At 45.5% G+C, this 22967-nt stretch overlaps 1 protein-coding gene across 2 annotated transcripts; it reads right to left on the reverse strand.

The window, feature by feature from the left end:
* Positions 1–1631: 1631 nt before the first annotated feature.
* LOC111950090 (protein POF1B-like) lies at positions 1632–21158 on the reverse strand. 2 transcript variants are annotated; one of them, XM_023967443.2, is made up of 11 exons: positions 20938–21158; positions 8393–8426; positions 8175–8255; positions 6510–6602; positions 6277–6390; positions 5917–6069; positions 5624–5743; positions 5339–5467; positions 4299–4372; positions 3981–4098; positions 1632–2718 (listed from the first exon to the last, which is right to left on the reverse strand). In XM_023967443.2, the coding sequence occupies exons 1-11, from the start codon at positions 21138–21140 to the stop codon at positions 2713–2715; spliced, it is 1125 nt and encodes a 374-aa protein (XP_023823211.1). In that variant the 5' UTR covers positions 21141–21158; the 3' UTR covers positions 1632–2712. The 2 variants fall into 2 exon arrangements, with proteins under 2 accessions (XP_023823211.1, XP_023823210.1); XM_023967442.2 differs by having other exon boundaries at positions 1634–2804.
* Between the last annotated feature and the right edge of the window lie 1809 nt (positions 21159–22967).

Here is a 22967-nt window from a genome sequence, read left to right on the forward strand (position 1 = left end):
TAGATAGAGTTACTGATCATCCATCGTCAGTCAGTCAGACCGACCAGTGAATGGGACAGTGAAATGGTTGACATTCTGCCTGAGCCAAGACCTACAGAGATACATTATATATACAAAAGTATGTGGACACCCCTTCAAATAAGTGGATTCTGCTTTTCCAGCCACACCGTTGCCGACAGGTGTATAAAACTGAGCACACAGCCTTGCAATTTCCATAGACAAACACCGGCAGTAGAATGGCCTAACTGAAGAGATCAGTGACTTTCAACGTGGCACCGTCATAGGATGCCACCTTTCCAACAAGTCAGTTAGTCAAATTTCTGCCCTGCTAGAGCTGCCCCGGTCAACTATAAGTGCTGTTAGTGCTATTATTGTGAAGTGGAAATGTCTAGGAGCAACAACGGCTCAGCTGCGAAGAGGTAGACCACATAAGCTCACAGAACAGGAACACCGAGTGCTGAAGCGCAAAACGCTTTCGTCAGGAGCTTCATGAAATGGGTTTCCATGGCCGAGCAGCTGCACACAAGCCTAAGATCACCATGCGCAATGTCAAGCGTCAGCTGGAGTGGTGTGAAGCTTGCTGCTATTGGACTCTTGAGCAGTGGAAACGCGTTCTCTGGAGTGATGAATCACACTTCCCCCTCTGGCAGTCCAATGGACTAATCTGGGTTTGACGGATGACTGGAGAACACTACTTGCCCGAATGCATAGTGCCAACCGTAAAGTTTGGTGGAGGAGGAATAATGGTCTGGGGCTGTTTTTCATAGTTCAGACTAGGCCCCTTAGTTCCAATGAAGGGAAATCTTCATGCTACAGCATAGAGTGACATTCTAGACAATTCTGTGCTTCCAACTTTGTGGCAACAGTTTGAGGAAGGCCCTTTCTTGTTTCAGCATGACAATGCCCCTGTACACAAAGCGAGGTCCATACAGAAATGGTTTGACGAGATCTGTGTGGAAGAACTTGACTGGCCTGCACAGAGCCCTGACCTCAACCTCATCGAACACCTTTGGGATGAATTGGAACGCCGACTGCGAGTCAGGCCTAATCGCCCAACATCATTGCCCAACCTCACTAATGCTTTTGTYGCTGAATGGAAGCGAGTTACTGCAGCAATGTTCCAACATCTAGTGGAAAGTCTTCCCAGAAGAGTGGAGGCTGTTATAGCAGCAAAGGGGGGGCCAACTCCATATTAATGCCAAAATTTTTGAAATGAGATGTTCGACGAAGGCTCTTTCCTATCGCTCACTCCCTGTCACTCTGAGGTACAACTGTAGGCTGCTGGCCCTCTCTGCTGGCGAGAGAAGGTAACTGCTTCCTGCAGTTGGTGCCCTACTGGAGTAGGATATAGTTGCCCCTAGGCCTTATTATTGTGGTTTCACATGTCGGAAGAAAATACAAACCAAAACCAAAGACAAGTGCACCAGTGTTACATTCCAAAAAGCAGAGGGTTAATGCCTAAATGGAAAAGACCAGGTGAATTTTACATGGGCGAGCACATCCATGGAAACAAGCATCGGAAACAGTGTATAAATCCTTTGCAATGAAGATCTGTGAATTTATTAAGATTTTTACGAATTATCTTTGAAAGACTGGGTCCTGAAAAAATGACATTTCTTTTTTTGCTTAGTTTATGTTTTCTTATTTAATAATAGTTACATAAATTGGAAAATGCTTTTGTCATTTCAAAGTGTTTTTATATGGTTTCAAAGTCAAGGGACAGCATTTACCACCGCAATTAAATAATGACCCTTCAGCAGATAACAATCCAAAGGAAAAACATGCTACTCCATACATTGTTTATTGTACTTTTAAAATGTTCAATTCATCCACCATTTTATATCATCCATAGAACCATGCCCCAGGCCATGTCCAACCCAGTCATTCATATTCTAATACACCCCACTCCAACCCTCCTCCCGAACCCCAAGCGCAGCGTTCCATTCAATAACAACAACAAAACATACCCATGCACCTCTTAAAGTATAAACATGAAACAAAATGCAGCTGAAACATAACACAATTATGTACCATTACCTTGCCACAAAAGAAAAGCAAAAGACCAGAACAGAGGCAGATTTATTTTTTATGTCTCCCAAAGCAAATTTTACCATACAGTCTCTTTAATTAGCGCATAACTAAAGCATATTTAGCTTCCTTATTTATATGCATAGTAACCATACTATCACCATAGCACATTTAGAGGAGATGTCTTAAAGACTAGCAGGGTAGTGGTGGCTCCATGGAGGACAGACACACTAGTGAGCTGCATACTAATAAGCCCCAGCCCCCTCTTCCTGTCCCCTCTCAGCCCTCCTGGCTGTAGCATAAGCATTTTACATTTTAGTCATTTAGCAGACGTTCTTATCCAGAGCGACTTACTGGTGAAATTAGGGTTAAGTGCCTTACTCAAGGGCAGACAGATTTTTCACCTAGTCTGCTCAGGGATTTCGAACCAGCAACCTTTTTGGTTACTGGCCTAACTCTTAACCGCTAAGCTTCTACTATAACATATTTGGTTGTTGAGTATTTGATGCCCCCCATCCCAACCAAAGTGAAGCCTCCTGTCCAAGCAAACCCCATTTGGTCCAAACCACCCATCCCATATATAGGGGTGCCTAACCCCAGCCACCACCACCCTGGGAGCCCCGAGGAGGAGTGACGGGGAGAGGGAAGCATGCTGGGGGGAGGGTGTCAAGGTCTTCTTGTCATTCATTCCTGTGCAGAGCAGAGAGAAGCAGTGTCTTTAAGGGGTTGTAATTTGTCCGAGAGAAGCAGTGTCTTTAAGGGGTTGTAATGATTTCCTGTTTCGAGATGAACAGAACACGGATACGGTCGTTATGGCGTGAAGGGTTAATCCATCAGCTGTAATTACAAAATATTTGTTTCTTGCTGTTTACCACTCACTGTTATCTGCCATACTACTCTTTCATTCAGCATTGGAAAGACAACAAGCTTGATCTCTTCTAGTCCTATGATTGACTTGTCATAAGAGTGCTGAGACTGACAGTGGATCAAACTAGGGCTGCACGATATGAGCAAAAAATACAAATCTAAAAAGCATCGTTCTTGTTTGGAACAATATTTTGACAGCATCTGACCTAAAGGAACAGCATGCAAATTTATAGGGAATCTAACAGTGAGGAGGAGGAAATGCTCTGCTGAGTGACAGGTGCATGGTGTGTGTGGGAAGGCCACAAAAGGAGAGAGACAGAGTAAACAAAACAAAACAGACGTTACACCCAGTTAAGAAGTGTTTCCAAATATTGCATGCCATATGGATCTCTTGCGATATGGATATTGCACATGTCAATATTGGGATTTCAATGTGAATTTGCTTAATTGTGCAGCCCTACTCCAATCCCTGGAAACGTCTGTGCTGTCACCCTAAATCCATTCCAAACTTACTCACAACCCCATGCATGACTCTCACAAACCAGGGTGCCTGTCCAATTAAGCATCCACAACCCCAATATGGAATTTAGTAGAGTCGGGAGAAAATGAATTTATTTTACTACTAACAGAAAGAGGCAGAATTTAACATGGTCTCTCCATGCCATCAGGTCCTGGCTCTCCAGGACCACAGAGGAGTCAACTTCCATCCATCATCCTCTCATCACAGGCTCTCCTCACACGGCGGACCCTTGCCCAGCTTCTGACAGGGCCAGATAGTAACAGCCCAGTGAGGGTCCCAAGCTCTCTCCCTCCTGGGGCCCCATGGCAGTACACACATGGTTCACGCTATTTGGCCATGCCAGAATGGACAGATGAATAGCCCTTCCTAATCACTAATCATATATTTCCTTTTAACCACTAACCCTAACCTTAATCGTTACCCTAATGTTACCCCTCACTTCAAACTCTAAACTGAGAACAATAGCTGATGTACTTACTCATCAGTTCTGACAGTATAGCTATACCGTAGTTTGTCCTTTCTAGCATGGCCATCTAGTTTCTACTTCCTCCCTGCTCTACTCTACCTGTTTGATCATCTCCCCCGTCCGGGTCTCGATTACGATGGTCTTGGTATCCTTGACGGGCGATGTGGAATTGTAGTCATCAGTTAGCAGGCCCAGGAGGGGGTACTGGTTCCTGTACCTACACAGTCATACACAGTTATCAGTTATACACAGTAAGGACCACATACTGGTTGGTTAAGTACCTCCTGTGCACCAGTACAAAATCCTGTTTTGGGAAATACCACACTAGGCATCCCAAATTACATTAACCCATTTTAGAGGAGCTACTGCCCCAAATATTCCCCATAAAATAGGCTCATGGTATTGTTGGGGGCTGACCTTTTGGTGATAGTGGTCGTGGTGACGTTCTTGGAGCTGTCTCTCTTCTTCTCCTGCTGCAACCGCCAGATCTCCTGGAGGTTAAAGGTCAGAGATGGGAGGTCAAAGGTGAATAGGGAGGGAGGAGGAGGAATGAGGCCTGTGCCGTAATATAGGTGTTAATGATGGAGCTAAAGGTGCACGACGTGTCAGGTAAATACATTCCTGAGGTGACATTAAAGGATCCTTTGGAGCCAAATTAACACAACAACTGTGGGATAATATAGTCAGACTGGCCTAAACAAAACCAATCACTTGATTATGGAAACAAGTTAGGCAACAAACCCTAGAAGCGGGGTAAGAGCAAACCCTAGAAGCAGGGTAAGAACAGATTCTAGAAGCAGGGTTAGGACAGACCCTAGAAGCAGGGTGAGAACAGACCCTAGAAGCAGGGTAAGAACAGATCCTAGAAGCAGGGTGAGAACAGACCCTAGAAGCAGGGTGAGAACAGACCCTAGAAGCAGGGTGAGAACAGACCCTAGAAGCAGGGTAAGAACAGACCCTAGAAGCAGGGCTAGGACAGACCCTAGAAGCAGGGCTAGGACAGACCCTAGAAGCAGGGTGAGAACAGACCCTAGAAGCAGGGTAAGAACAGACCCTAGAAGCAGGGTGAGAACAGACCCTAGAAGCAGGGTGAGAACAGACCCTAGAAGCAGGGTGAGAACAGACCCTAGAAGCAGGGTGAGAACAGACCCTAGAAGCAGGGCTAGGACAGACCCTAGAAGCAGGGCTAGGACAGACCCTAGAAGCAGGGTGAGAACAGACCCTAGAAGCAGGGTGAGAACAGACCCTAGAAGCAGGGTGAGGACAGACCCTAGAAGCAGGGTGAGGACAGACCCTAGATGCAGGGTGAGGACAGACCCAAGAAGCAGGCTGTTTTTCTAATCCAAAACTGTTGGGTTAATTTGGTTCTCGATTTTTCCAATTACAGGAGTAGACATTTCCTAGATCTGTATCTAAGGGGCCGGGCTGACCAGTGACCAGTAGCTATGACCCCTGACCTCTTCCTGACGTTTGATGACGACCTCCCGCTGCTCCAGTGTTGTCAGCAGCTGTGTGATGCGGAGATGCAGGCTCTTGTCACCTGACCTCTCCGTGGTGTACTCTGTGGTGATCCGCGTCAGCTGGGTCTGGACATACCAACAGATAGTCAGAGATACTCACAGTCAGTATAACCACTAGCTACCCATATTTCTTCTCACAAGCACAGTCAGTACTGCTACAGTACTTCCAACAGAGCAGGAAGGCCCCATCCCTGTATCCATGCATCCCTGTAGGCTTCTTACCCTGAGGCTCTGCAGTTCCTTGTCCTTCTCCTGGCGCAGGGCAGCTAGCTGCTCTGAGTACTGACGCGACAGCTCCTCTGTATTCATCTGAATGGTGCTACTGCTGCACTGGCCAGCCAACTGGATGAAGATGGATACAGAGGGAGACACAAGTTAGTTAACAAGTTCGATCTATAAGAATAATTCTACAGTCGGATACTACAGTCATCATGAGTACAAGGAATTGCTAAGAGTTTATTCTCTGAAGTGAGATGGGTTAGAGCCAGAGATGGAGGAGGGTAGCGTTAGAGTACCTTCTGTTTGAGCATCTCATTTTCCTTCTCCAGGGCTCGGTAGCTGCCCTCCAGTTCTTTGATGCGGAAGTCCCTGTTTGAGTCTGTAGTGCGGCTGCTCAGGAGCTGAGTCTCCAGGGTCCGCTGGCTGGAGCTGGTCTCCTTCAGAGATATCTATATGGATGGATGGATGGATGGATGGATAGAGTTACCCACACACAGTCATACACCCATTGCACTAACATACAGGGCAGAGATACTCTCTTTCAAAAACACCTACAGAAGAGGTGTACACGCAGGCAAACACACACAAGCAACATACAGTGGAAGAAACACACATACACACACTCTCCCAAATTCTCACACACACAACACACCTACCTGTAGCTGTCTGTTGTTCTCTCGTATGGCTTCTAGGAGGCGGTCATACTGCTCAGCCTGGTCAGCCTTGAAGCTCAGGTCTCTCTCCAGGGACTCCTTCTCACTCTCCAGACGCTGGGAGAACAGAGACAGAGGCAGTAAGACTCTGTAAGACGGCCTGCCTGCATGTATATCTCAATGAGACAGTTAAGAGCATAAGAGGTTCCTATAGTGGCCCAGGCCCCAGATCTTACCCTCAGATCTTCTGCCATGTGGATCAGCTCCTCCCTCAGACTGCTGAAGGTAGTCAGAAGGAGACGCATGGTCTTGTCAGCTGTCATACGGGTCTGAGAGGGTGGGAGTGAGGGAGAGAGAGCGAGAGAGATGAAAAATAAAGGAGAGATATTGATGAAAGTGAGGTTAGGTGAGGTTGAATGAGCCATGTTCAGGCATAGTGGAACAACCAAAGGAATATATTTTCCATGGGCGGATTGGCCGTCGAAATTAACAAAATATTATATAAATATTTTATTTTTTTATATATAATGGACACGACTTTTATGCTATTTCTATTTTTCATAGCGATCTATATTGAGTATTTGGCTGACCAGTGGGCAACGGCCGGCCCCCCTACCAAGCTGGGCTGGCCCGGTGGCGCAAATTCACAAGTCAAATGCACATCATCAGAGAGTGAGACCCACCCTGAATCTGTCAGTCACTCAGTCAAAACAGAAAAACGGAAAGGTGGTTCTGCTGCAGTGGTGCAGTCAAGAAGGAAGAAAACAGAGAAATACACACTCCTGCACACTGACACAGATCATGATGCCTACTGCTGCCAGTTAGACTTAATATTTTGGCTGTATATTGTACTATGAAATAGATTTAATGTCTACTATAGTAGGCTAATTAGGGAAGGGAGATTTTGGGGAGCATTTAGACACTAGGCTATTTGCAATATACCTGAACAAGTTGTTAGATTGGCTTTTATAACACATAGCGAAGGCAATAGGTGTCACGGCCGTTGTAAGAAGTGGACGAAGGTGCAGCGTGGTGAGCMTACATTTTCTTTATTTATAAAATGACGCCAGCAAAACAAGAAATGAAGAAACGACCGTGAAGCTTACACGGGCTATAGTGCCCCTAACAAAGTCAACTTCCCACAAAGACAGGTGGGAAAAAGGGCTACCTAAGTATGGTTCTCAATCAGAGACAACGATAGACAGTTGTCCCTGATTGAGAACCCTACCCGGCCAAAACATAGAAATACGAATAATAGAACATAGAATACCCACCCCAACTCACACCCTGACCAAACCAAAATAGAGACATAAAACGGATCTCTAAGGTCAGGGCGTGACAATAGGTATCTACTAGCATGTACTCTGCATATAGCTCTTTTTTACTAAACACAAGCCAAATGAAGGTACATTTGGGGACTGTGTATTTTAATTGCTTTATCAAAGATTATTKACTTCTGAATCTCAGTCTCTTCAGCCCAGCGAGTGAGTTATTGAGCTGTAGTAACAAGTGACTAACAAGTGTCAGATAACATTACATAGCCACCGCACTTAAGGCTGGAAAGTCCCGTCAATCTCTAGCATGTTTAATTTGCTGAAAGGCCAGTCACTTCTTGGCAGAAAAATATGCATATGCACGCAGCACTGTCAAACGAAGCACAATGCTGGAAATCAATCTGCATCCATATACACTATTCCCAGCATCATTCTTGACAAACATAATGTCATATATTGAATTCAATAGAAGAAAACAGAGAGGGAGAGAGAGACTGTCAGTTCCTTAATATAGTCATTGGCTGTATTATGCACCCAAAACATTAAGGAACTGGCAGTCTTTATCTCTCCTTCTCTCTCTCTGTTGTCTTCTATTGAATTGTTGTCCCAGTCCGCCCTTGGTGTTACCTGCAGCAGGTAGCGGAGCTGCTGTTTGGTCAGCTCAGATGCTCCTTTGGGGATCAGGGCCTCAATGTCCTCTCTCTCTACCTGCATACACACAAATGGTTACTTTCATTTCATACTTTCACTTCCAGCATATATAAATAGCTACAGTACATCAATTTAAACAATACAAGACTAATATGATGTTATGTAAAACCATCGGTCGCTCCTCCCTGCTGTACCTTGTAGTCATTACTGGGATCTAAGAGGTGTTTCCTGGGAAAGAGATGGAAAGGTAAACACATTACAGGGCATGACAAACACACAATTAGACTAAATAAACCATCTCTGTCTCCAGTCTACACATATTATGATGGAGTCAGCAGCAGAAGGGAACAGAGTTTGCTCAGTGAATCACAGGTACTATGAGTAAACAGAGAGTCTAGAGAAATAAGAGAGGTCAGGTCTGACTGACGGTTGTAATGTCTAGTGACTAATTACGGGATTTACGGTGATGGATGACACTACGGGTGTATTTAGGACGTGTATATAACCTGTGAGTTTATATTACTGAGTTTTACATGAAATTCCTGTGAGTTTTACATTGTGCACCTTTATATATATACAGTGGGGAGAACAAGTATTTGATACACTGACAATTTTGCAGGTTTTCCTACTTACAAAGCATGTAGAGGTCTGTACCTGTATCATAGGTACACTTCAACTGTGAGAGAAGGAATCTAAAACAAAAATCCAGAAAATCACATTGTATGATTTTTAATTAATAATTTGCATTTTATTGCATGACATAATATTTGATACATCAGAAAAGCAGAACTGAATATTTGGTACAGAAACCTAGTTTGCAATTACAGAGATCATACGTTTCCTGTAGTTTCTGACCAGGTTTGCACACACTGCAGCAGGATTTTGGCCCACTCCTCCATACAGACCTTCTCCAGATCCTTCAGGTTTCGGGGCTGTCGCTGGGCAATACGGACTTTCGGCTCCCTCAAAAAGATTTTCTATTGGTTCAGGTCTGGAGACTGGCTAGGCCACTCCAGGACCTGAGATGCTTCTTACGGAGCCACTCCTTAGTTGCCCTGGCTGTGTGTTTCGGGTCTGTCATGCTGGAAGACCCAGCCACGACCCATCTTCAATGCTCTTACTGAGGGAAGGAGGTTGTTGTCAAGATCTCGCGATACATGGACCCATCCATCCTCCCTTCAATACGGTGCAGCTCCTGTCCCCTTTGCAGAAAAGCATCCCCAAAAATGATGTTTCCACCTCCATGCTTCACGGTTGGGATGTTCTTGGGGTTTACTCATCCTTCTATTCCTCCAAACACGGCGAGTGGAGTTTAGACAAAAAGCTCTATTTTTGTCTCATCAGACCACATGACCTCTCCCATTCCTCCTCTGGATCATCCAGATGTCATTGGCAAACTTCAGACGGGCCTGGACATCGCGCGCTTGAGCAGGGACCTTGCGTGCGCTGCAGGATTTTAATCCATGACGGCGTAGTGTGTTACTAAAGGTTTTCTTTGAGACTGTGGTCCCAGCTCTCTTCAGGTCATTGACCAGGTCCTACCGTGTAGTTCTGGGCTGATCCCTCACATTCCTCATGATCATTGATGCCCCACGAGTGAGATCTTGCATGGACCCAGACCGAGGGTGATTGACCGTCATCTTGAACTTTTCCATTTTCTAATAATTGTTCCAACAGTTGTTGCCTTCTCACCAAGCTGCTTGGCTATTCCTGTAGCCCATCCCAGCCTTGTACAGGTCTACAACTTATCCCTGATGTCCTTACACAGCTCTCTGGTCTTGGCCATTGTGGAGAGGTTGGAGTCTGTTTGATTGAGTGTGTGGACAGGTGTCTTTTATACAGGTAACGAGTTCAAACAGTGCAGTTAATACAGGTAATGGGTGGAGAACAGAGGCTTCTTAAAGAAAAAAACAGGTCTGTGAGAGCCGAATTCTTACGGTTGGTAGGTGATCAAATACTTATGTCATGCAATAAAATGCAAATTAATTACTTAAAAATCATACAATGTGATTTTCTGGATTTTTGTTTTAGATTCCGTCTCTCACCGTTGAAGTGTACCTATGATAAAAATGACAGACCTCTACATGCTTTGTAAGTAGGAAAACCTGCAAAATCGGCAGTGTATCAAATACTTGTTCTCCCCACTTTAATATATATATATATATATATTATATATATATATATATATATATATATATGAATACGTGCCTTCAGAAAGTATTCATACCCCTTGACTTATTCCACATTTTGTTGTGTTACACGCAAGACATTTCAGCTTTTATTTTTATTTAATTTGTAAAAAATTCTAAAAACATAATTGCTTTGACATTATGGGGTATTGTGTGACAAATCATCTCAATGTAATCCATTAAATTCATGCTGTGACACAACATGTGGAAAAAGGATTATTCACCAACTCCATGGGCCTTTTCTACACAAGGAGTGTGAATACTTTCTGAAGGCACTGCATATATTATATTCAGTTATAGAGCCTCTCAGTTAGAATATTACCCACAGCCTGCTCCACACCTTGACAGTATTTTATGGCCCAGCCTGGCAAGTTAAGAGAGGTAAGAGGACTTTCTGAACCAAGTGTGAAACTGAGGAAACAGGAGAGCCAGAGTTAACACTGATGATTTAAATACTGAGCCACCCCTGAAACCACCCCCACAATATGTTTTCACGATACCAGAATTTTGACATCAATACCGATACAAGGTTTAGTATCACGATACTCGATACCATCACAATACTGGATACCAAACAATACCACATCAAAAAAATTAAAAACTGTATTAGCCAGTCACAAAATGGCACATCCACGAGCAGAGACAGCCAAGTATGCATTAATGAATCAATTATACTATCATACTGTCACGCCCTGGCCTTAGTATTCTTTGTTTTCTTAATTATTTTAGTTGTAGTCAGGTGTGACATGGGGAATGTATGTGTTTTTGTAGTGTTGGGTGTTTAATGTTAGGGTTTATTAGAGTAGTTGGGTTTATTTAGTATAGTAGTCTAGCTGTGTCTATGGTTGAGTGTAGGTATCTAGGAAAGTCTATGGTTGCCTGAATTGGGTCTCAATTAGAGACAGCTGGTTATTGTTGTCTCTGATTGGGAGCCATATTTAAGGCAACCATAGGCTTTAGCTGTTTGTGGGGAATGTCTATGTTGAACGTAAGTAGCTTGTGGTGCACTTTCGTTTGTAGCTTCACGGTCGTTTGTTGTGTGTTATATGTATAAGTGTTTCGTGTTCATCTTCGTCGTTCAAATAAAAGAAGATGGCTTATTTCACATGCTGCGTTTTGGTCCGTCTCTCCTCCACACGATCGTGACAGAATTCCCCACCAACCATGGATCAAGCACGATGAGCGGAACCAACAACAGCGGCAAAGTAACCAGGACTCGTGGACATGGAGGAAATATTGGACGGAAAAGGACCCTGGGCTCAACCAGGAGAATATCGCCGTCCCAAAGCTGAGCTGGAGGCAGCGAAAGGAGAGAGCGGCGATATGAGGAGGCAGCAAGGAAACAAGGCTGGAAGCCCGTAAGTCAAACCCAAAAATTTCTTGGGGGGGGCTCTCGGGTAGTTTAGTTGGGTCAGTCGGGAGACGTGAGCCAACTCCTCCTGCTTACCGTAAGGCCGGTGAGCGGATTTGGAGGTGAGTGACGCAGAGACAGTAAAAGTTAATGGAGAAATTGGAGGAGAGAGTTATGAGGGATGTACTGGTTTTGGTGCATGAGGCACGGCATTTCCGAATGAACGTGTTGGTGAGTTAATGTCACCGGAACAGCTCTCCATACTCGTCCTGAGGAGCGTGCTAGCCGTCTGGTTAAGACAGTGCCTACAGCACGCACAAAGCCTCCTGTGCGTCTCCAGAGTCCTGTGCGTCCTGTTACTGCTCCTGCACTAGCCCTGTGGTGTGTTTCCCAGCCCAGTACCACCAGTGCTGACACCACGCACCAGGCTTCCAGTGCGTCTCCAGAGCCCTGTTCCTCCTCCACGCACTCTCCGTTGGTGCGTGTCTCCAGCCAGTGCCTCCAGTCCCGGCACCACGCATCAAGCCTCCTGTGCGTCTCCAGAGCCCTGTACGCACTGATCCTCTCCCCGCACTCGTCCTAGGTGCTGCCCTCAGCCCGGTACCACCAGTTCCGGTACCACGCACCAGTCCTATAGTGCGCCTTGAGAACTGTGTGCCCTGTCCCTGCTCCCCGCACTAGCCTTGAGGTGCGTGTCTCCAGTCCGGTACCACCAGTTCCGGTACCACGCACCAAGCCTCATGTGCGTCTCCAGAGCCCTGTACGCACTGTTCCTTCTCCCCGTACTCGCCCTGTTGTGCGTGCCCTCAGCCCGGTACCACCAGTCCGGTACCACACATCAGGCCTATAGTACGCCTTGAGAGTCCAGTGTGCCCTGTTTGTTCCCCGCACTAGCCTGAAGGGGTCGGTCCTTAGCCCGGTACCTCCAGTCCGGCACCACGCACCAGGCTACAGTGCGTCTCAGCCGGCCAGAGTCTGCCGTCTGCCCAACGGCCCTGAACTGCCCTCTGCCAAGCGGCGCCTGTAACTGCCCGTCTGCCAAGCGGCGCCTGAACTGCCCGTCTGCCAAGCGGCGCCTGAACTGCCCGCTCCGCGCGCTGAACCCGTCGCCAAGCGCGCCTGAACTGCCCGTCTGCCAAGCGGCGCCTAGCTGCCCGTCTGCCCAACGGCGCCTGAACTGCCCGTCTGCCCACGCCGTCTGAACTGTCCGTCTGCCAAACGCCGCATGAAACTGCCCGTCTGTATTGAGCCTTCAAAGCTGCCCGTCTGCCATGAGCCTGCAAAGCCGCCCGTATGCCATGAGCTACAGAGCCTTCCGCCACGACCGATCAGCCAAGCCTCCGACCGATGCCAGAGCTCCAGACCGGATCAGCCAGACCTTCCGCCAGACCGGATCAGCCAGAGCCTTCCGCCAGACCGGATCAGCCAGAGCCTTCGCCAGACGGATCAGCCAAGCCTTCCGCCAGACCGGATCAGCCAGAGCTTCCGCCAGACCGGATCAGCCAAGCTTCCGCCAGACCGGATCACCAGAGCCTTCCGCCAGACCGGATCAGCCAGAGCCTTCACAGCAGCGACAGCCAGAGCCTCAGCGAGCCTGACCAACCAGAGCCGTTCACAGCAGCCAGCAGAGCCTCAGCGCAGCCATGACCGCCAGAGCCCAGCCAGCCATGACCAGCCAGAGCCGTCAGCGCAGCCATGACCAGCCAGAAGCCGTCAGCCAGCCATGACCAGGCCAGAGCCGTCAGCCAGCCATGACCAGCCAGAGCCGTCAGCCAGCCATGACCAGCCAGAGCCGTCAGCCACCAGACCGCCAGAAGCCGTCATCCAGCCAGGATCCGCCAGAGCCGTCATCCAGCCAGATCCGCCAGGAGCCGCATCCACCAATCGCCGAGCCGTCATCACCAGGATCCGCCAGAGCCGTCATCCAGCCAGGATCCGCCAGAGCCGTCATCCAGCCAGGATCCGCCAGAGCCGTCATCCAAGCCAGATCCGCCAGACCTCATCCAGCCAGGATCCGCCATCCAGCCAGGATCCCCTCCAGCCAGGATCCGCCATCCAGCCAGGACTCAGCCAGATCCGCCACACCAGGATCCGCCAGCCAGCCAGGATCCGCTCCTATCCCGGCTCCCCTTATCCCGTGCTGCCCCTATCCGTTGCCCCTTCGTCCGTGCTGCCCCTTGTCCTGCTGCGCCCTTGTCCGGTGCTGCCCTTGGTCCGGTGCTGCCCCTTGTCCGGTCGCCCCTGGTCCGCTGCCCCCTTGGTCCGTGCTGCCCCTTGGTCCCGGTGCTGCCCCTTGTCCGGTGCTGCCCTTTGGTCCTGTGTGGGGTTAATTTGAGAGGGTGGCCATTTGGAGGGTGGCCATTTGGAGGAGCTACGTAAGCGTAGTGACTATGGTGGGGTGGGGACCACGACCAGTGCCGGAGCCGCCGCCGTGGACGGACGCCCACCCAGACCCTCCCCTAGACTATGTGCTTGGCCCCGGAGTTCCACCTTAAGGGGTGTGTCACGCCCTGGCCTTAGTATTCTTTGTTTTCTTAATTATTTTAGTTAGGTCAGGGTGTGACATGGGGAATGTATGTGTTTTTTGTAGTGTCTAGGGTGGTTGTAAGGTTTAGGGGGTTTATTAGAGTAGTTSGGTTTATGTTTAGTATAGTAGTCTAGCTGTGTCTATGGTTGAGTGTAGGTATCTAGGAAAGTCTATGGTTGCCTGAATTGGGTCTCAATTAGAGACAGCTGGTTATTGTTGTCTCTGATTGGGAGCCATATTTAAGGCAACCATAGGCTTTAGCTGTTTGTGGGGAATTGTCTATGTTGAACGTAAGTAGCTTGTGTGTGCACTTTCGTTTGTAGCTTCACGGTCGTTTGTTGTGTTGTATAGTTTGTATAAGTGTTTCGTGTTCATCTTCGTCGTTCAAATAAAAAGAAGATGGCTTATTTTCCACATGCTGCGTTTTGGTCCGTCTCTCCTCCACACGATCGTGACACATACAATCAATTTGACTGTTTTTACCAATCTAACTACATAACAACATAATAGTAATAATTTATTTTAATGGTAAATCTCTATTGATAAACTGGGTAAATCAAGATGTAAGCTAGGCCTATTCACAATACAGGTGAATGCATATTCAATAGGAGTGTGTGCATCTACAGTATTGAGTTATTGAGATGGTTTTGGCTGATTTCATTTGGCTACAGATGAAAAACAATCTGTTTCCTTTCCATTTGGAACTTATTTTATTGTCCTGATCAGCAACATTTGTATAGAAAAAGCAATCGGTTATTTGATAAAAGTGTGCCCTGTCTCTAAGACCTAATGATGTCATTCACACACACAGTGAGAGAGAGGAGAGACGTGACTGAGGCAAAGGAGACTAAGTTCATTAATAAAGTTCTTGGCAATGACTATGATTTTTGGTGACAGCTTTGAAATCCTCATATTTTGTGTTATGGTACTGGGGTAGTAAATTGATGTTAGCTTCAGCTGTAAGCTAGTAAGGAAAGTTAGCTTACAAAACTGGAAGCTACCGGTATCTTCTTGCCTAGACATTTTCTTGCGAACCGCAATTAACAGTTGCAACATTTCTACATGCCGTGTTGCATTATTCAAGTGTGTTAGCTTCTGTGCAGCGTGAGTGGGGAGCTAACATGATGCAGCCAAGCTACAGATTGTACCGGAAATAATGTGATATAACCTAAGATTTTTGGTGTTGCAGGAAGTGGGCGTTACAGGAAGGCCCCATACAAACTGCAACAACATAGATCATTCAACTAACCTGTTCTTGGCTATACTTCTTTGTTATCAATTCAGTGAAAAAAGTATTTCAGAAATGTCAGTTTCCAGTTGCAGGTGGGTTTTTTTGTGTTTTTTTGCTAATGGGCAGAATGAAAAATGGGGAGTTTTATCGCTAATCTCATGCTATTTCAAACATTTTGCCATGAGGTTGAAAGAAAATATTGATGTTTAAGAGGTCAGGGATTCTTGAAAGACCGGACAATCTCAACTTTTTTCCCACAAATATTTGTCTTAATATTAACACAATTTGAAATATATATTTTGATAGACCAAAGTATCAGCTATCACACCATGTTAAGGAACAACCTCGTTCTTTTCATAAATCATTTTTACAATTATTGTCCAACAAGTGTTTAAAGGCCCTGATTGACCTCTTAAGCATCGGACCCTTTTTTCAATTTTCGCCCAAAATGACATACCCAAATCTAACTGCCTGTAGCTCAGGACCTGAATGCATAATCTTGATACCATTTGAAAGGAAACACTMAAGTTTGTGGAAATGTGAAATTAATGTAGGAGAATATAACACATTAGATCTGGTAAAAGATAATACAAAGAAAAAAACATGTTTATTTTAAAATCTTTTTTATCATCATTTTTGAAATGCAAGAGAAAGGCCATAATGTATTATTCCAGTCAAGGCGCAATTTAGATTTTGGCCACTAGATGGCAGCAGTGTATGTGCAACGGTTTAGACTGATCCAATGAACCCTTGCATATCTGTTCAAAATGTTGTATCAAGACTGCCCAAATGTGTCTAATTGGTTTATTAATACATTTTCATGTTCATAATTGTGCACTCCTCAAAACATAGCATGGTATTCTTTCACTTTAATAGCTACTGTAATTTGGACGGTGCAGTTAGATTAACAAGAATCTAAGCTTCCTGCCCACATCTGATATGTCTACAGTGAGGAGAAGAAGTATTTGATACACTGACGATTTTGCAGGTTTTCCTACTTACAAAGTCTGTAATTTTTATCATAGGTACACTTCAACTGTGAGAGACGGAATCTAAAACAAAAATCCAGAAAATCACATTGTATGATTTTTAAGTAATTAATTTGCATTTTATTGCGTGACATAAGTATTTGATCACCTACCAACCAGTAAGAATTCCGCCTCTCACAGACCTGTCAGTTTTTCTTTAAGAAGCCCTCCTGTTCTCCACTCATTACCTGTATTAACTGCACCTGTTTGAACTCGTTAACCCGATAGTTAAAGACACCTGTCCACACACTCAATCAAACAGACTACAACCTTCTCCACAATGGCCAAGACCAGAGAGCTGTGTAAGGACATCAGGGATAAATTGTAGACCTGCACAAGGCTGGGATGGGCTACAGGACAATACGCAAGCAGCTTGGTGAGAAGGCAACAACTGTTGGCGCAATTATTAGAAAATGGAAGAAGTTCAAGTGACGGTCAATCACCCCGCGTCTGGGGCTCCATCTCACCTCGTGGGGCATCAATGATCATGAGGGAAGTGAGGGATCAGCCCAGAACACACGGCAGGACCTGGTCAATGACCTGAAGAGAGCTGGACCACAGTCTCAAAAAAACAAGAAACAGATAATACACTATGCCGTCATGGATTAAAATCCTGCAGCGCACGCAAGGTCCCCCTGCTCAAGCAAGCGCATGTCCAGGCCCGTCTGAAGTTTGCCAATCACCATCTGGATGATCCAGAGGAGGAATGGGAGAAGGTCATTGTATCTGATGAGACAAAAATAGCGCTTTTTGGTCTAAACTCCACTCGCCGTGTTTGGGGAAGAAGAAGATGGAGAGTACAACCCCAAGAACACCATCCCAACTGTGAAGCATGGAGGTGGAAACATCATTCTTTGAGGATGCTTTTCTGCAAGGGGACAGGATGACTGCACCGTATTGAGGGAGGATGGATGGGCCATGTATTGTGAGATCTTGGCAACAACCTCCTTCCCTCAGTAAGAGCATTGAAGATGGGTCGTGGCGGGTCTTCCAGCATGACAACGACTCGAAAACCAACAGCCAGGGCAACTAAAGAGTGGCTCTGTAAGAAGCATCTCAAGGTCCTGGAGTGCCTAGCCAGTCTCCAAGACCTGAACCCAATAGAAAATCTTTGGAGGGAGCGTGAAGTCCGTATTGCCATGCATGACAGCCCCGAAACCTGAAGGATCTGGAGAAGGCTCGTATGGAGGAGTGGCCAACACACGCTGCTGCGTGCAGTGTGTGTGCAAACCTGGTCAAGAACTACAGGAAACGTATGATCTCTGTAATTGCAAACAAAGGTTTCTGTACCAAATATTATGTTCTGCTTTTCTGATGTATCAAATACTTATGTCATTGCAATAAAATGCAAATTAATTACTAAAAATCATACAATGTGATTTTCTGGATTTTTGTTTTAGATTCCGTCTCTCACAGTTGAAGTGTACCTATGATAAAAATACAGACCTCTACATGCTTTGTAAGTAGGAAAACCTGCAAAATCGGCAGTGGTATCAAATACTTCTTCTCCCCACTATATGTCCTGGAAATTTTTGGGTTACTTACAACCGCATGCTAATCACATTAGCATTATGTTAGCTCAATCGTTCCGTGGGGGGGGGGGATCCCATAAGAGTATAATTCTAACATTAGATTATTCAAATATGTAATACAAATCTCCAAACTCCAGGGCATATTTTTTAAGCATTTTGGCGTGTTTTTATTTTATTTAGAATATAGAACAACATTTATAAAGCAAACATTATCCTGTAGGTCTAGCGCAGTAAATACTTCCATTGTTTAAGCATATGTTGCAAAACAGTGATTAAAATATTTTTCTGAATATTGACAAAAAGTATATCTTCAGGGGGTTAGCCATCAGTGACACAGTTGACAAGTCACTGACGGAGTTGACAACAGATACTCAAAACAGACATATTTTTACCTCTAAAAATAAAAGTTCAATACAACCAATTGTAAAATATGGAAAATTATTCATTTATAAATCCCCAATAAAAACAACTACTTTATCAGATCTTTCAGTACTCTGATGGAGTTGACGGTAGACAAAAGTCTGTTGGAGTTGATGTTTTGTGGAGGTGACAAAAAATTCATTTTTCTTCTTCATTCAAGTGGTACACACAGTAGCAATTTTGGATTTCGTCAGTTGCTTTATGACTCTAAAACTTAGTTAAATGTACACTGAACAAAAATATAACCGCAACATGCAACAATTTCAAAGAWWTTCCTGAGTTACAGTTCATATCAGGAAATCAGTCAATTGAATAATTCAATAGGCCCTAATCTATGTATTTCACATGACTGGGAATACAGATATGTATCTGTTGATCACAGATACCTTAACAAAAGGTATGGGCATGGATCAGAAAACCAGTCAGTATCTGCTGTGACCATCATTTGCCATCGTGCAGCACGACACCTCTCCTTTGTATAGAGTTGATCAGGCTCTTGATTGTAGCCTGTGGAATGTTGTCCCACCCCTCTTCAATGGCTGTGTGAAGTTGCTGGATATTGGTGGGAACTGGATCATGCTGTCGTACAGTACATATCGATCCAGAGCATTCCCAAACATGCTCAATGGGTGACATGTCTGGTGAGTATGAGAATTGTGTACAGATCCTTGTGACATGGGGCCATGCATTATCATGCTGAAACATGTGGTGATGGCAGTGGATGAATGGCATGACAATTGGCCTCAGGAACTCATCACGGTATCTGTGAGCATTCAAATTGCCATTGATAAAATCCAATTGTGCTTGTTGTCTGTAGCTTATGCCTGCCCATACCGTAACCCCACCGTCACCATAGGGCACAACGTTGACATCAGCCAACCGCTCGCCCACACGACGCCATCTATCTGCCCAGTACAGTTGAAACCGGAGTTCATCAAAGAAGAGCACACATCTCCAGCGTGCCATTGGCCATGAAAGGTGAGCATTTGCCCACTGAAGTCGCTTACAACACCAAACTGCAGTCAGGTCAAGACCCTGGTAAGGACAACGAGCACACAGATTAGCTTCCCTGAGATGGTTTCGGGCAGTTTGTGCAGAAATTCTTTGGTTGTGCAAACCCACAGTTTCATCAGCTGTCTGGGTGGCTGGTCTCAGACAATCACAGGTGAAGAATCTGGATGGGGAGGTCCTGGGCTGGCGTGGTTACAGGTGGTCTGCGGTTGTGAGACCAGTTGGACACACTGGCAAATTCTCTAAAACGACATTGCTTATGGTAGAGAAATTAACATTAAATTCTCTGGCATCAGCTCTGGTGGACATTCTTGCAGTCAGTATGCCAATTGTACGCTCCCTAAAAACTTGAGACATCTGTGGCATTGTGTTGTGCACACAGGTACACCTTGTCCCCAGCACAAGGTGTACCTGGGTAGTGATCATGCTGTTTAATCAGCTTCTTGATATGCCAAACCTGTCAGGTGGATGGATTATTTTGGCAAAGGAGAAATGCTCACTAACAGGGATGTAAACAAATTTGTGCACAAAATTAGAGAGAAATAAGCTTTTAGTGRGTATGGAAAATTTCTGGGATCTTTTATTTCAGCTCATGAAACTTGGGACCAACACTTTTCTACATGTAATGAGGACATGCATAAGGGGTCCTTATAGTATAGCTTACCCTGCTCATTCCAAGTCAATCTGACAGAGTTGACCAAATCTCTGGACACATCTTTTAGGAATCACAGTTTTGAGAGAAATATTCTTTAAATTCACAYAGGGGTATTGTAAGAAACMACATAAGATCATGTTTCAGTTAGTATCCATTACTGCACATTTTTTGAATTTTAAACACTTTTTTAGAGTTTGAAATTGCGATCCTTTGTTCCGGACAAGGGCATTTCCAGGCATAGAGCCGACATGGAAATGTATAATATTTAAAGTATTTAAAAAATTCTAAAAACAAAGATTTTCCATATAAAATTCCCATAAATGTACATTTGAAACTCAAATAATGCAACAAAATTCAACTCAAAAAATAAAGTTCCCCTGCGGGACAAGGATTGTTCTGACTTTTAAGAATCCCTGAGCTAATTTCCTGCTTTTCAAAAAATAATAATCCATGAGGCTGAGAGAAAATGTTGCAATTTTAAAGCACATTTCCTGTAATATATATATATATTTTTTTTTATTGCTTATGACTTCTTCATATACTATCTGGGGGGGCCAACCTCCGGGGGGTCCCCAAAGCTCGTGGGTCCTCGGGCCTTGCGAGGGCTGAGGGGGTGTGTGCCACGCCACTGTATTTCATAATGTAGCCTAGTCTGGACAGTTCAGTAGGATCTAGATTTGCCCTCTCCCTTTGGTTTCTGTCTTGTTTCTTTCTTATTGATTCTGTTACGTGTTGTGCTGGGGGGTAAAGCTATAAATATAAATATGGCTATATGTTGAGAAAATCAAAACACACCTTCCACGTATCTTGGCCACGTGTTCTGAGATGCAGGTGTGGATGTCACAGTTCTTCCTGTAAACCTCCGCCAGCAGCTCTCCGAAGAAACGTGTGTCCATCTTCACCACGGGCTCTACCTCCCTCACCTCACTCTTTATCCCCACCTGAGACACGCTCTCTATCACCCTCTTCACTACCTTCTTCTTAACGATGTTCACCATCTCCTCTTTAACCTCCTCCACCTCCTGGGGAAAAAGAGAGGGAACGAGTTGAATCTTAGACCTCAATCTGTCACAAGCAAAAGAGAGAGACATTCCCACCATCATCATGGCATGAAAGAGCAATATGGCATCTATACTTATTGAATTAATCACCCTACAGTGGGTTTACTATAATACAAGACATGCAACTGTTCTAGGTCATGTCTATCATATATGGCTGTCAACAGTCATGGTTGCCAGGATGTAGGAATGGGTAAAATGACTGGCAATGACTCTGGCTCTATACTGCTCTTGAACAATCAGACGGAGGCCAATAAATCTTGGCAGATCCATGGCCTCCAGGACCAGGATTGATTATTTGTTACAATTAAGATGTTCTGTTGTTTTTCAGCAGTATTTCAAAATTGTGACAGGTTGGCAGTTCTCAGAATTGATACAGGTTCCAGATGTATTGCTGGCGGAGGGGGACAGAGAATCTGTTGGGAAGTTGTCTCAACTCAAATCAAATCAAATTGTATTTGTCACATGCGCCGAATACAACAGTGAAATGCTTACTTGCAAGACCATGACCAACAATGCAGTTTTAAGAAGAAAAAAAAAGAATAGAAATATAACAAACAATTAAGGAGCAACAATAAAATAACAGTAGCGAGGCTATATACAGGGGGTTCCGGTACAGAGTCAATGTGCTGGGGCACCGGTTAGTCGAGGTAATTGAGATAATATGTACATGTAGGTATAGGTAAAGTGACTATGCATGGATAATAAACAGAGAGTAGCAGCAGCGTGAAAATGAGTGGTGGGGACAATGCAAATAGTCCAGATAGCCATTTGATCAACTGTTCAAGAGTCTTTTGGCCTGGGGGTAGAAGCTGTTAAAAAGCCTTTTTGACCTAGACTTAGCGCTTCGGTACCGCTTGCCGTGCGGTAGTAGAGAGAACAGTCTATGACTAGGGTGGCTGGAGTCCTTGGCAATTTTTGGGCCTTCCTCTGACACCACCTGGTAGAGGTCCTGGATATCAGGAAGCTTGGTCCCAGTGATGTACTGAGTCGTACGCACTACCCTGTGTAGTGCCTTGCGGTCGGAGGCCGAGCAGTTGCCATACCAGGCGGTGATGCAACCAGTCAGGATGCTCTCAATGGTGCAGCTGTAGAACCTTTTGAGGATCTGAGGACCCATGCCAAATATTTTCAGTCTCCTGAGGGGTCATGTCAGGATGAGCCTGCATGAAGGGTACCACATGAGGGAGGAGGATGTCTTCTCTGTAATGCACAGCGTTGAGATTGCCTGCAATGACAACAAGCTCAGTCCGATGATGCTGTGACACACTGCCCCAGACCATGACGGACCCTCCACCTCCAAATCGATCCCGCTCCAGAGTACAGGCCTCGGTGTAACGCTCATTCCTTTGACGATAAARGCAAATCCGACCATCCCCCCAGGTGAGACAAAACCGCGACTCGTCAGTGAAAAGCACTTTTTGCCAGTCCTGTCTGATCCAGCGGCGGTGGGTTTGTGCCCATAGGCGACGTTGTTGCAAGTGATGTCTGGTGAGGACCTGCCTTACAACAGGCCTACAAGCCCTCAGTCCAGCCTCTCTCAGCCTATTGCGGACAGTCTGAGCACTGATGGAGGGATTTTGCGTTCCTGGTGTAACTCGGGCAGTTGTTGTTGCCATCCTGTACCTGTACCGCAGGTGTGATGTTCAGATGTACCAATCCTGTGCAGGTATTGTTACACGTGGTCTGCCACTGCGAGGACGATCAGCTGTCCGTCCTATCTCCCTGTAGTGCTGTCTTAGGCTTCTCACAGTACGGACATTGCAA

Source organism: Salvelinus sp. IW2-2015, linkage group LG23 (genome assembly GCF_002910315.2).
Source record: "Salvelinus sp. IW2-2015 linkage group LG23, ASM291031v2, whole genome shotgun sequence".
Lineage (NCBI taxonomy): Eukaryota > Metazoa > Chordata > Actinopteri > Salmoniformes > Salmonidae > Salvelinus > Salvelinus sp. IW2-2015.

Coding starts and splice junctions, on each gene's coding strand:
- LOC111950090 (XM_023967442.2), bottom strand. CDS start 21,140: ATGGTGAACATCGTTAAGAAGAAGGTAGTGAAGAGGGTGATAGAGAGC. Junction 6,391..6,509: donor ACATGGCAGAAGATCTGAGG/GTAAGATCTGGG, acceptor CTGTTCTCCCAG/CGTCTGGAGAGTGAGAAGGA. Junction 4,099..4,298: donor ACGACCACTATCACCAAAAG/GTCAGCCCCCAA, acceptor ATGACTGTGTAG/GTACAGGAACCAGTACCCCC.